The 14,563-nt window shown below is 41.0% G+C and overlaps 1 protein-coding gene across 2 annotated transcripts in view; it reads right to left on the reverse strand.

Annotated features, from left to right (window-relative positions):
• sdccag8 (SHH signaling and ciliogenesis regulator sdccag8) overlaps positions 1-14,563 on the reverse strand; it is a 415,760-nt gene that overhangs the window by 399,106 nt on the left and 2,091 nt on the right. The window contains exons 2-3 of one of the 2 annotated variants that reach the window (XM_073050489.1): positions 4,863-5,045; positions 1,655-1,737 (exon numbers count right to left, since the gene is read on the reverse strand). In XM_073050489.1, the coding sequence (XP_072906590.1) occupies positions 1,655-1,737; positions 4,863-5,045 (266 nt within the window). Of the gene's footprint in view, positions 1-1,654; positions 1,738-4,862; positions 5,064-14,563 lie in introns of both variants that reach the window. The other variant, XM_073050488.1, reaches the window with a different exon arrangement.

Raw genomic sequence — 14,563 nt, forward strand, 5'->3', positions numbered from 1 at the left:
CTTCCTATGTTCAAATTGTGCTCAACATAAACTCTGGTTAGGTAAATTATTGTTAACATTATGTGTTCGTGTTGGTTTGGAATTGGTTTATTGTTATTGTCATATGCACCAAGATACAGTGAAAAGAATGTCTTGCATACCGTTCATACAGATCAGATCGTTACCCAATGCATTGAGGAAGAAGGAGGTAAAAACAAAATCTTTGCAGAATAAAGTATAACAGCTATGGAGAAAGTACAATGCAGGTGTGAGGTCAAGAGTCCACCAGAACACAGTAGGAAACTATTCAATAATCTCATAACAGTGGGGAAAAGAAAAGGTGTTCTTGAGCCTGGTGATACGTGTTTTTAAGCTTTTGTATCTTCTGCTTGATGGGAGAAGGGTGAAGGAAGTAGTGAGATTGTCCAGGGTGGATGGGGTTTTTGATTAAGCTGGCTGCTTAATTAAGGCAGTAAGAAGTATAGACAGAGTCCGTGGAGGGGAGGTTGGTTTCTCTGATGCGCTAAGCTTTGTATACAACTCTGCAGTTGCCTTATCAGTCTTCATGTACCTAGATAGGATGCTTTCAATGGTGCATTGATTAAAATTGGCAAGGTCAATGGGGACATGCCAAGTTTCTTTAGACTCTTGAAGAAGTAGAGGCATTGGTGAGCTTTCCTAGCTAAGGCATCCATATGGTTGGACGGGTACAGGCTACAGGTGATGTTCACACCCAAGAACTTGAAACTCTCAATCCTTTCAACTTCAATGCCATTGATATAGAGAAGGGCTTGTACATTGCCCTGCTTCCTCAAGTCAATGACCAGTTCTTGTTTTGCTGACATTGAGAGAACAGTTATTGTCATGACAGAATGTTACTAAGCTCTCTATTTCCTTCTTGTACTTTAGCACATCATTATTTGATATACGGCTCACCACATAGTATCATCTGTAAATATTTAAGTGAATTTAGAACAGAATCTGGTCACACAGTCATGAAGGCTAAAAAACGTAACCTTGTGGAGGACCAGTATTTAGGATAATTGTGGCATAGGGATTGCTGCCCATTCTTTCTGATTGCAAACTGTTGGTCAGGAACTCACAGATTCCATGGTGTGGATTTGGTAATGAGCTCGCTTGGAATTGTACTGAAGTCAGATTCCTCCCACATTCTTTTGATATGATAAAATATTTCACCATTGAGCATTTACACTTCTGGATTTGCCACAGGATTTCAGAGGTGCTACCGTTCTAAGCATTTTCAATCGATCAATCCAGTACTGAAGTAATTTTATATTTTTTACCTATTGAAAGATACAAAACCCTGAGGGGTATTGACAAGCTGGACATGGAAGGATAGTGGAAAATTCAACAGAACCCTATCCAAAGATTAGTATTGTTGCAATTTTGGAGGATATTAAAGGAAAAGAGAGCCAGTACATTATATTGTTCGATAACAAATCTTCCCGGAATTGCAATTCAGGGGCAACCCAAGCTGAATTTGTCCATTGATTATGCCTGCAAAATGAATTATTAGATAATCTATATTTTTTAACCTATTACTAAAATGTAAATTCAAAAAAATTTGCATTTCAAAATCCAAATGGAACCAATGTAAAATGACAAATATGTTTCCTTGCTTAAATTAAGGTACTCAAATTTACATGCATATTACCGTATGACATGTCCTGGCTGGAGACGTTGAATATGTCTTTTCTCTAATTTCTTGTTGTTGCAACAGGGCCCTGAGTTCGTTCACTGTTTCAAAAAGAAGACATTACTGAACACAGTCTATTTTAATTAACTGAGCAATGCTCATTGAATACAAACAGGTATTTTGCATGCTAAAACAGGCAAATATACAAATATGCACTACAAATCATTTTGGCACAACTTCAAATTGAATAAGGGAACAAAGGATTTGATTATTTTACAGGTCATTTTCCACACACCAATATATTCAGTTATACAATTTTCATTTGCGGTGTTGGTAAAGTCAGAGTTAGATTCAACTAAAATTATCCCACATTATCTTTCTAGCAATGATTCTTAATTCAAATCTCACTGCCTCAAAAAAATAAAATTAACAGCAGCTCTTTACTAATTTTTTCAAATTGCCTATTGCATCTTCTTTAGCAATCCCAATCACAATGGCACAGCATCTGCTGTCAATACACTTCACAGTTCCTTTAGGTATATTCCCCAAAAAAAGGCAACCAGGGTTTCTTGCTCTCCATTTACTCAGTGCATCCAGTCTTCACTCCCCAATACCCAAAAAGCAATATACAAGTGTACCTAGTACATAAATGGATTGGTTGTCAAAGCCTGGTTACAGTAAACCAGACATTTATGGGAGAGTGGTGTCCCTATTAAATTACCTGTATCTTGATTTTCTGTATCATGGAGCCACATCATTTACACATGTCCAAAGCTAGTTTATTTGTTTTTTCCCCTCTCAGATAAAATGCATAAAGATGGAAAAAGCATCTAGTACTTTCCTGGTGTATATGATGAATAAGAATGGATTTTTATTCAATTGGGATGAATTTTCATTACTTGAAATACTGTAACACAAACTGCATGGGTGAGGGAATAGTCTCCATTCTCCTTGGGGAAACCATCTAAATTCATCTACGATAAGGATATGCAGTGCCTTGAAAATGTATTCAGCCCTCACAACTATTTTCATTTTATTCTCTCAATTTCTAAATTTAAAATATATTGAACTAGGATTTTTGAGCTAATCTACAAAACAATGTGCATCATGTCAAATTAAAGAAAAATTCTAAAACCTGTCAACAATTTACTGAAAATTAAAAACCAAAATTGAAAGGCAGAAAAAGTATTCATCCTTTTTGTAATTACAATGTCAACTTTCCTCTGATGCAATCTATTACCTTACCAGCTCACACAATTGGTGATGTAGAAAATTGGAGGATCCCTGTTTTCAATGAATTTATAATAATATTGTAAATATCCCCTCTCTCTCTCTACAGTCCAACAGTATGGTAAATTTTCAACAGACCAAACCAAAATGAAGACAAAACAAACATTCAAGACAAGTCAGGTAAATGATAATAGAGAAGAACAAATCTGGAGAAGGATAGAAGACCATCTGAAAAGCACTGAACATACCTCAGAGCTCAGTGTAGTCCATCAAGAAAAAGTGGAAAAAGGCTGTCACTATAACCATAGTCTTTGGAGAAGAATGGCACTTGGAAGAGAGGCTACTAGGATATCAAGTCACTCTGAGTGAACTGCAGGAGTCAGTGGCTGCAACTGGAAATGAATTTCATGGCCCCAAAATCTCTAAGACCTTGCAGATAAAGGGTATTTATGGAAGAATGACAAGAAAAAAGCCCTGGTTTCTTATCTTTTCCCATAAAGACTTTGCAAAGTGTTGCTTAGAAGATACTGTGGAGGAAGGTCTTGTGGTCAGATGAGACTAACGTGGAATGTTTTGGCCTCAACACTAAGCAGTACATGTGGCATATATCTAACACTCCACATCAGCCAGGCAACACCATCCTTACTGGAAAGTATGTTAGAGGTAGCATCATTCAATGCAGATGCCTTTCAGCAGCTGGGACTGGAAATATAGTCAGGATTGGTGGAAGATATCTGCTGCTCAATACAGAGATATCCTAGATAAAAACCTGCTGGCTTCAGAAAGCATAAACTGGGAAGGAAGTTAGTCTTTCAGCAGGACAATGATGCAAAGCACACTGCCAGAGCAACCATAGCAGTGGCTTCAAATGAAGAAAATTGATATTACTGAGTGACCCTGTCAGACTCCTGACCTTAACCTGATCGAACATCTCTGGCAAGACCTCAAGACTGCTATCCACTGCCACTCCCCAACTATCCAGGCACAGCTTGAGCAATTTTGCAAGGAGGAATTGGCAAATCTTGCTCCGCCACGTTGTGTAAGTAAATGGGGCTGCGAGAGATGGTTCAACTGAGCAAAGGGGCATGAATACTTTTGAACAGCTAACATTTCAGTTTTTTAATTCTTAGTTTTTCATGCTTTGCAAATTTCCCCATGTTGGGGCTCTACTGTGGAAAAAAGGAGCATGAAAATTTCTCAGTTAAATTGATCAAAATCCTTGATTATAATACTCATTTTTGTGAGCAATGGGCTAGGGACTGAATACTTTTTCAAGCACTATACCAAGGTCCCTATCTTCTAATAATCATCCCCTCGACCTATGCCCTTCCATTCTATGAATCAGAATCTGATTGGAGTAACCCATTTCCTCTTTCAGATTTGTTTTAAGTGACCTGGGGACATCGGGCTAAAGCACAGAAACAAACTGACCACCTATCAGCCAATTACATTAATTTCTTTTATTTTCTTCTCCTCATATTCTCAACTCCACCCCCCCCCCCCAAGATTCTACCACTCCTCTAGAGTAAAGTGCAGTGGCCATTTAACCTCCTCCCCCAATCTACATCTTTGGAGCACAGAGAAAATGCATGGGATCCCAGCAAAAACATGTCAACTCCATACTGACAGCATCCAAAGTCAGTATTAATCCCAGATCCCTGGAGCTGTCAAGAAACAGTTCTACCAACTGTGTCATATGTTACCCCATATTTCCATTGAGCGGAAGTGACACCACACTACAAAGGTAAACTTTCAAAGTCAAACTGAATTTCAAAAGGAGGCAACAGAAAATTATTTAACAAGTTCCTGCTGCAAATTTGTATAATCTCCTGTGTGATTATTTCACATCCTATTTAGACATGAAAGACACATTTCACCCAGAGAATCAAACATTTAAAGCATTCATTTTACAGAATCATTCCAAAATGAGAAAAGTTTCAATGATTAAGATCTATTCCAACAAGATATATATTTAGGAATAAATTTGAGAGGTCACCTGCATGACTATGTTGTAACTCCTGCCATGCCATTTCACTGTGACACGCCCCTTTCTCGGAGAGATTTGCAAAGTTTCCCTGGACAGCATCAGATCCATCCACTGCAGATGCTTCAGAGGATTCTCCCTGCAGTTTGCCTTCCAGAGTACATTTTAGTTTTTGGATGCTCATGTTGGCCCTTTCTGTGTACAACAGTAATACTGTATGAGAAAATCAAAAAAAAGTCCATAGTCTGAAGTACAAAACAATATTACAATCGACTTAGTTTACCAGCACGTGGAACATAGAACAGGCCTTACAATGTTGTGCTACATTAGTACTCAAATGTGCAGCACACAATTCTCTGCAATATCTGCCATCTCTGATGGGATCCCACCACCAAGCACATCTTTCCCTCACCCACCCCACCCTACTTTCTGCTTTGCGCAACTCCTTTGTCCATTCATCCCTCCCCACTAATCTCCCTCCTGGATCTTATCCTTCAAGTGGAACAAGTGCTGCACCTGCCACTACACCTCCTCCCTCACTACCACACCGGCCCCCAACCAATCCTTCCAGGTGAGGTGACACTTCACCTGTGAGCCTGTTGGGGGTTATCTACTGTATCCGGTGCTCCTGGTGTGACATCCTGTATATTGGTGAGACCTGACACAGATTGGGAGACTGCTTCGTCGAGCACCAACACTCCACCGGCCTGAAAAACAACAGGATCTTCCAGTGGCTCCCCATTCTGACATGCCAGTCCACGGCTTCCTCTACTGTCACAATGAGGCCACACACAGGTTGGAGCAACACCTTACATTTCATCTGGGTAGCCTCCAACCTGATGGCATGAACATCGATTTCTCAAACTTCTGGTAATGCCCCACACCACACCCCCCACCATTCTCTTTTCCCTCTCTCACCTCATCTCCTTACCTGCTCATCACCTCCCAGTAGCGTCCTTCCACCTTTTCTATCTTCCATGGCCTTCTGTCCTCTCCTATTAGATTCCACTTTCTCCAGCCCTGTATCTCTTTCACCAATTTCCCAGCTCCTCACTTCACACCTCCCCCCATCCTTCTGGTTCACCTCTCACTTTGTGTTTCTTTCTCCCTTACCCCTTCCTTTTATCTCTTACTTCTCATCTTATTTTCTCCAGTCCTGCTTAAGGGTCTCAACCCAAAGCGTCAGCTATGCTCTCTGCCATAGATGCTGCCTGGGATTCTGAGTTCCTCCAGCATTTTGTGTGTGTTTTACAACTAAAGAGATCCCTTTTGTCTGCCAGTATCCGTATCCTTCCATTTGCTGCACACACATATATCTCAGAGCCTCTTGAACTTACCTCCTTTCACCTTAAATGCATGTCTTCTGGAATTAGACATTTCAACCCTGGTGAAGATATTGGCTGCCTATTTTATCTATGCCTCTCATAAACTTATATACTTCTATCACATCTCCCTTCATCCTCCAACACTCCAGAGGAAACAACCCAAGTTTGTCCAATCTCTCACTATAGCACTTGTCCGCTAATCCACACAAAATGCTAGAGGAATTGAGCAGGTCAGGCAGCATCCATGCAAATGAATAAAGAATCAACATTTCAGGCCAAGACCCTTCATCAAGGCTGGAAAGGAAGTGGAAAGAAGCCAAAATAAGATGGAGGGGGGAAGGGAAGAAGTACAAGCTACAAGGTAATTTGTGAAGCTTGTTGGGTGTAGGAGGGTGAATGAAGTGAGAAGCTGGGATGTGATTGGTGGAAAAGTCAAGGGGCTGGAGAAGAAGGAATCTGATAGAGCGGACCATAGGAGAAAGGGAAGCAGGAGAGCCATCAGAGGGAGGAGATAGGCGGGTGAAGAGAAGAGGTAAGAGGGGTCCAGAGTGGGGAATTAAAGAAGAGGAAACAGGAAAAATATTACCAGAAGTTGGAGAAATCAAAGTTCATGCCATCAGGTTGGAGGCTACCCAGACAGAATAGGAGCTGTTGCTCCTCCAACCTGAGATTGGCCTCATTGTGGAAGAAGAGGAGGCCATGGACTGACATGTCGGAATGGGATTGGGGATTGGAGTTAAAATGGTTGGCCATTGGGTAATATCAATTGGGTCATCATGGTAGTGTAGTGGTTAGCACAAAGGTTTACAGTACTAGTGACCCAGGTTCAATTCCTGTCACTGCCTGTAAGGAGTTGGAAAATTGTCCCACGATTAGGGTAGAATTAAATCAGGGGATTACTGAGCGGTGCAGCTCGAAGGGGCCAGAAGGACATACTCTGCGCTGTATGTCAATAAATAAATAACTGTACATTGGTTCTCACCAATGTAGAGAAAGCTACACTGAGAGCACCAGATATAGAATACGACTTCAACAGGTGAAGTGTTGCATCATCTGAAAGGACTATTTGGGGTCCTGAATGAAGGTGAGGGAGGAGGTCAATGGGCAGGTGTAGCACTTTGGCTGCTTGCTAGGATAAGTGCCAGGAGGGATATTAGTGGGGAAAGAGAAGGGAATCTTGGAGGGGGGGGGGGGCGAGCACTATGGAGAGTGGAGAGCGTGGGGTTTGGAGGTTAGGTAAAGATGTGTTTGGTAGCAGTGTCCGTTTGAAGATGGAGGATATTGCGGAAACTCACGAGGTGGTAGGGGAGGACAAGAAGAACTCAAAGCAGTGGGAAGATGGGGTGAGGGCAGATGTCCAGGAAATGGAGGAGATGTGGGTGAGGGCAGCATCAATGCTGGAGGAAGCAAAGATCCATTCTTTGAAGGAAGGAATCTCTATGTCCAGTAAAGGAAAACTTCATCCTGGGAAGAGATGTGGCTTCTTCCCCTTTACTTTCTAGTGCTGGTGAAAGGTCTTAGCCCAAATGTTGACTGTTTATTCATTTCCACACATGCAGCCTAACTTCCTGAGTTCCTCCAGCATTTTGTGTGTGTCGCTGTGGATTTCCAGCATCTGCAGAATCTCTTGTGTTTGTACCCTGTAATCCAGGCAGCATTCTAGTAAACCTCTTTTTCCCTCCCACCCTTTCCAAAGTCTTGACACCCTTCTTATAATGGAGTGAACAGAAATGAATGCAGTATTCCAGATACAGCCTAACTAGTGTTTTATAAAGCTCCAACATATTCTCTGACTTTGAATTCAGTTCCTCAAATAATAAAGGCAGGTGTGCCATGTGCCTTCTTTATTACCCTATCAATCTGTTTAGCCATTTTCTATGGACTCCGGACATTAACACTGTTGAGGATCTTTCATTATTAGTGTACTCTCTCTTTACATTTGATCTCTCAATGTGTAACACTTCACACTTGGCTGGGTTAAAATCCAGCTGTCATTTTTCCACTCATATCTTCAACTGATCTGCATCCTGCAGTCTTCTACACCACCACCCCTTGAATTGTCTGCAGACATACTAATGTGCCCATTGAAGTTTTCATCCAGGTCATTTATCCACATCACAAACAGCAGCAGAGGTCCCAGTATAGGATTTATTAGAATTAGGATTTATTTAAATCTTACATCCATCCCACAACACGAGGGAGTAAAAATTGTGATTCCGTTGCAACGCAGAGATGTGAATTTAAGTCTAATGGCTTGTAGGAAGAAGCTGCCCCATAGCCTATTGGTCGTGGTTTTAATGCTGTGGTAGCATTTGCCAGATGCAAGCAGCTGAAGCAGTTTATGGTTGGGGTGACTGGTGTCCCTGATGATCTTCCAGGTCTTCTTTCTGCACCTGCTACTATAAAATATCCCCAATGGAGGAAGTACAGATAGCCCAGTGGATGTGGATGCAAATTCACTACAGTGCTCACGGTTGGTGCAGTTCCCATACCAGGCAGTGATACAACCAGTCAGTATCCTCTCAATGATGCCCCTGTAAAAGGTCTTGAGGATTTGTGGGGGCCCATGCCAAACTTCCTCAGTTGCCTGACGTGGAAGAGATGCTGTTGTGATTTTTTTGCCACAAAGTCAGTGTGCACAGTCCACATGAGATCATCGGTGATGAGTATACTACTAAGGAACTTGAACCCCCTCACTCTCTCAACTGCTGACCCATTGGTGTTGATCGGGGCAGGTCTGTCTCTGTTCCTCCTGTAATCCACAATCACCCTTTTTGTTTTTTGGACATTAAAGACAGACAGACATACTTTATTGATCCCGAGGGAAATTGGGTTTCATTACAGTCGCACCAACCAAGAATAGTGTAGAAATATAGCAATATAAAACCATAAATAATTAAATAATAAGTAAATTATTCCAAGTGGAAATAAGTCCAGGACCAGCCTATTGGGTCAGGGTGTCTGACACTCCGAGGGAGGAGTTGTAAAGTTTGATGGCCACAGGCAGGAAAGACTTCCTATGACGCTCAGTGTTACATCTCGGTAGAATGAGACTCTGGCTGAACGTATTCCTGTGCCTAACCAGTACATTATGGAGTGGATGGGAGACATTGTCCAAGATGGCATGCAACTTGGACAGCATCCTCTTTTCAGACACCACCGTCAGAGAGTCTAGTTCCACCCCCACAACATCACTGGCCTTACGAATGAGTCTTACTGGAGTCATTACAGGCCTTACTGGAGCCTGCTGCCCCAGCACACAACAGCAAACATGATAGCACTGGCCACCACAGACTCGTAGAACATCCTCAGTATCGTCCGGCAGATGTTAAAGGACCTCAGTCTCCTCAGGAAGTAGAGACGGCTCTGACCCTTCTTGTAGACAGCCTCAGTGTTCTTTGACCAGTCCAGTTTATTGTCAAAGGGGAGGTTGTTATCCTAGCACCACTGTGTAAGGGTGTCAACCTCTCCTCTGTCGGCTGTCTCATCCCTCTTCTTCAGGTAAGTGAGAACGGTGTGTAGTGCTGTGGCTATGGTGCTATTGGTAGACCGGTTCTGTCAGTAGGTGAATTGTAGGGGGTCCAGTCTGAATGGTAGCATCATTCAGGCATGCTACCTTGCAGGTACTTGCAGAACACTAATAGTCACAGACCTCCGGTCAGAATAAGTCCCATTGACACTACCGCCTTCTCCAAGCAAGCCAATTCTGAATCCAAATGACTAATTCACTGTCGATTCCATGGATCTTAGTCTTCTGGATGAGCCTCCCATGAAAGACCTTGTCAAATACTTTACTAAAATCAATCTATAGAAAAAAGTCAAAATCAAACTAAAACAACCAAGACAGTCCCTAATTAGTCCATGGTTTTCTTTCTTTTTACAATATTTTTATTCAGAAGAAAAAAAACAAGATTTACAGAGTGCAACACATAGATACATCTCAACATAACTTGTGTACATTCATATATTGTAATAAAATTGATCAAAATGTTATAGCATAACACATAAAGTATACCACCCTGTAATCAAAAATTTAAAGACAGGTCATACATCATAAAAGAAAGTTTTTATATTAAAAAAAGTCAACCCCCTACCAACTACCAAAGAAAAAAGCTGATGGATGATAATGGATAATTAGAAAAAAAACATATTCGTTCAAGAGGAGAAGATAAAAATATACCTAAAAGTCTGTGCACTGTTAAACTTTATAAATTGGAAAAGTAATTTAGGAAAGGTCCCCAGATATCATAAAAAGATTGTTTCGAATTTAAGACTGAGCAGCGGATCTTTTCTAAATTTAAATAAGACATAATATCACGTAGCCATTGAAGATGTGTAGGAGGGGTAGACTCCTTCCATTTAAGCAAGATTGCTCTTCTTGCTAAAAGAGAGGTAAAAACTAAAACCTGTAGGTTAGGAGTATTTAAAGTTATATCTTCATTTGCAATAATACCAAACAAGGCAGTAAGGGGATTTGGGTCAAATTGGACCCTAAAAAGTTGTGATAAGGTATGGAATACTTCCCGCCAAAACTTTTCAATTTTAGGGCAAAACCAAAACATATGAATTAAAGAGGCATCAGCAGAGTTAGAGATTAATTAGAGATTTCTCTTCAAATTAGAGATTTCTTACGTTTCCAATTAACTACTTTTCCTATAGGTCCTGATAACAATTTACTGGACGATCTTTTAAATTTAAAACCTTTTGTTAATGGTTCTATTACCGGTATCTATAACTTCTTGATTGATTCTAGTCCATGGTTTTCTAATTGTTCATAAATCCCATCTCAAAAAACCCTCTCAATTAATTTCTGTTACATAGACATGAGACTCACCGATCTATAGTTTACAGGATTATCCCCATTTTCCTTCTCGGATAATGAAACATTAGCTACTTGCTGGTCTACCAGGACTCACTTGTGGCTAAACAGGACATGGAAATATTGGTCACGGTTCCAGCAATTTCATCTCTTGCCTCACTTAATAACAACATATATTGCACCAAACTCTGGAAACCTAACCACTCCAATATTCTTCCAGAGACTCACCACTACCTCCTGCTTTATCTCAAAATGCAAATTATCTTGCAAATTAGCATGCTCACTATCGTCCACACCCTTCTCCCAGGTCAGGGCTTTCCAATCTTTTTTTTTTAAATGGCATGGACAAAACCAATAAGCAAGGGATCTGTGCACACAGGTTGGGAATCCCTGGTCTAGGCAAATAGTGATGCAAATTACTCATTTAGAACCTCACCCACATCCTCAAAGCACATTCTCTTCTTTCTCCTTGAGTAGTCCTATCTGCTCACCAATGTCTTATACAACTTCATTATAACATCCCATCACCTGTACTCAAATCAATACATTGATTTCTGAAGGCCAATGTGATAAAAGCTTTCTTTACAACCTTATGCTGCCATTTTCAAGGAATTATGCACCTCTATTTCTTTGTTCTACTGCACTCCTCAGTGTGCGACCGTACACCGTTGTTGGAAACCATTGCTTTTTTTAAAAAAAATAACACTTTTTAAAACTCATGTATTTCTCACACTCACTGGCAGAAAGTGGTATAGCAGCTAAACTAACAGTTTATCAGCTTTTTCATGTTTCGTTGGCTAAGTATTAGCACATTACCCACATGATGTAATTAATTATTTAGCCCATTATCGAATTTATCTCGATCTAAGGAATTGCTTTTATCTATAAAAGTGACGGATTTTGTCAAAAGCATTTTTGTTTTACATCTCTTAACATTGCTTCACAACTCTTTATTTTGTTTGCTTAGTATTCATATGTTTTGTTTGTACTCTAAAACAAACTGAAATTTTAGAATTAAGATAACTCATCATACTTAACTCCTGGAAAAACCTTAAAGGATCAGAAAACAAACAGAGATCCAACATTGGTTGGTCCTACCGAAGTGCAACACCTCACAATTGTCTGTATTAATTTCCATCTACCATTTTTCAGCCTGTCCAGGTCCCGGTGCAAGCTGTTCACTACACTGCCAATCTTGGTGCCATCTGCAAATTTGTTGATCCAGTTAACCGCATTATCATCCAGATCTTTGGCACAGCTGACAAACAACAATGGACCCAGCACCAATCCCTGTGGCACTCCACTAGTCATAGGCCCCAATCAGAGAGGCAACCATATACTATCACTCTCCAGCTTCTCCCACAAAGCCAATGTCTAATTCAATTTACTATCTCAACTTGAATGCCAAGCAACTGAACCTTCTTGACCAATCTCCCATGCAGGACCTTGTCAACTGCCTCACTAAAGTCTAGGTAGACAACATCCATTGCCTTACCTTCATCCACTTTCATGGTAATTTCCTTGAAAAACTCTATAAGATTGGTTAGACATGACCTACTATGCACAAAGCCATGCATTCTATCCTTAATCAGTCCATGTCTATCCAAATACTTATATATCTGGTCCGTTAAAATGCCTTCCAATAACTTTCCAACTACTGGTGTCAGGCTCCCCAGCCAATAATTTCCTGGTTTATTTTTGGAGACTTTCTTCAACAGCAGAACAACATTGGATATCTCACAATCCTCCGGTCACTAAGGGCAATTTAAATGTCTCTGCTAGGGCCCAAGTCATGGTTCAGACTTGGTTGTGTGTTCCTTTTTTAGGTTCATACTGATAGTTTTATGAATAGTGCAGGAAGTTAACTGTCAGGTTAGGTAGGATTTAGGGAACTGGATGAAGAGATAGGGGCAGGAGCACAGGTTGGAATGCTCTGCAGTCCAACATCACTGATCCGGAAGTTGGGTTTACACCAGTAATCCCCACATTGGTGAATTCCGAATCAAAGGTCCACAAGAGTAGGAGTCATGAGTGCTGGTGACCTCTCCCAAATTCTCCAGGCTACTAGCATCCATGGTCCATGCAAGCCCACAAGTTAAGTCCAGAAGCACTCTGCAGTTGAAGGTCAGCAATCACTGAGGTCAAACCTGTGACTGGCAAGCCCCGAGTCAATATCTAGAAGTTGGTGAAGTCCAGAGGGCAAAGTTGAAGGTTGAAGTCTAGATCTCAGAGCAACTGAAGGTCAAAAGCTCAAAAGGTCAAAGACTAAAGTCAGTGAGTCTGGAGGTAGAAGCCCAAAGGTTGAGTCTGGAACTGCAAGTCTGCAGCTAAGGAAAGGAGGCCTGCCTGTGTGTGTGAGAGGGTGAGTGGGTATTGCTGTTGCTATATTGTTTTATTTTGATGTTGCTGTTGCTGCTGAAGATTATGGACAAGTTATATTGGTGCCAGAATGTGTGGTGACACTTGCAGGCTGCTCCCAGCACACACTTATGTGATGCTTCTTAGCACCAATGCTTCTCTGTATGCTTTGACGTACAGCACATGGCAAATAAATCTGAATCTTAATCAGTTGAAGGATCAAAATCAGAAACATCGACTGTCAATTTTCCTCTACAGATTCTCACTGATCCACTGACTTTCTCCAGCTTCTTGTTTATTGCATCCTTTCCAGGGATTAATCCAGTAAATCTTCTTTGAACTACTTTCAACATATTAATATCCTTCCTTCAGTAAGGAGATCCATACTGCACACAATACTCCAGCTGTAGTGGCAGCAATGCTTTACACTATTGAAGCATTACCCATTTCCCTACTGATAAACAAAACATTCTTTTAACTTTCATAGCTACCTAAGGTACCTAAATATTGGTCTTGAGCAAATCACGTTCTATAACAGAGATTACCCAGCAACTTAAAATACATTTCAGTTTCCAAATTTGGTGGTCTCCTGTCGTCAACATCACAATGTAGTATTCTACTCAGCTTAGTGTTATCAGCAAACTTAGCAAGCAAAGCTTTGGTGCCTTCATCCAAGTATACATATGCCAAACATTTTAGACTACTGGAGCAATCCCTTTGCACACCACTCACATCACGTCAATCAGAAGAACACCTCTTTGTGCCTAATACTCTCTGCTTGGCAATGTCCAACACCAAAGGAGACCACTGACTGGCACCATATCCTCCAGTCTCCCATTCACCACTCCCTGTACCATCAAGACAGCAATGCATGCCGTCTGCAAAATGAATGCAGTTGCTCATTGAAGCTACTTGGACAGCACTTCCTTGACTTCTATCAAGAACTAGGTGCGTGGAAACACCAGATTTCTTCCAGTGTCACTAATTTCCTGACTTTAAAAGATATCATTTTCCTTCATTGCTGCCAAATCTCAGACCCAGAATTCCCTATCAAACAGTACCATCGGAAGTGCTTATCTATTTTCCCACAACATAGAATGAGGTCATTCATTTCATTGAGTCCATGCCAGCTCTCAGAGCAGTCCTGTCTAGAATACTACATAGAGTATTTGTTTCCCAATTTCAGAGAGAAGGTTAATGCATTCCAAGTA

Source organism: Hemitrygon akajei, chromosome 7 (genome assembly GCF_048418815.1).
Source record: "Hemitrygon akajei chromosome 7, sHemAka1.3, whole genome shotgun sequence".
Taxonomy (NCBI): domain Eukaryota; kingdom Metazoa; phylum Chordata; class Chondrichthyes; order Myliobatiformes; family Dasyatidae; genus Hemitrygon; species Hemitrygon akajei.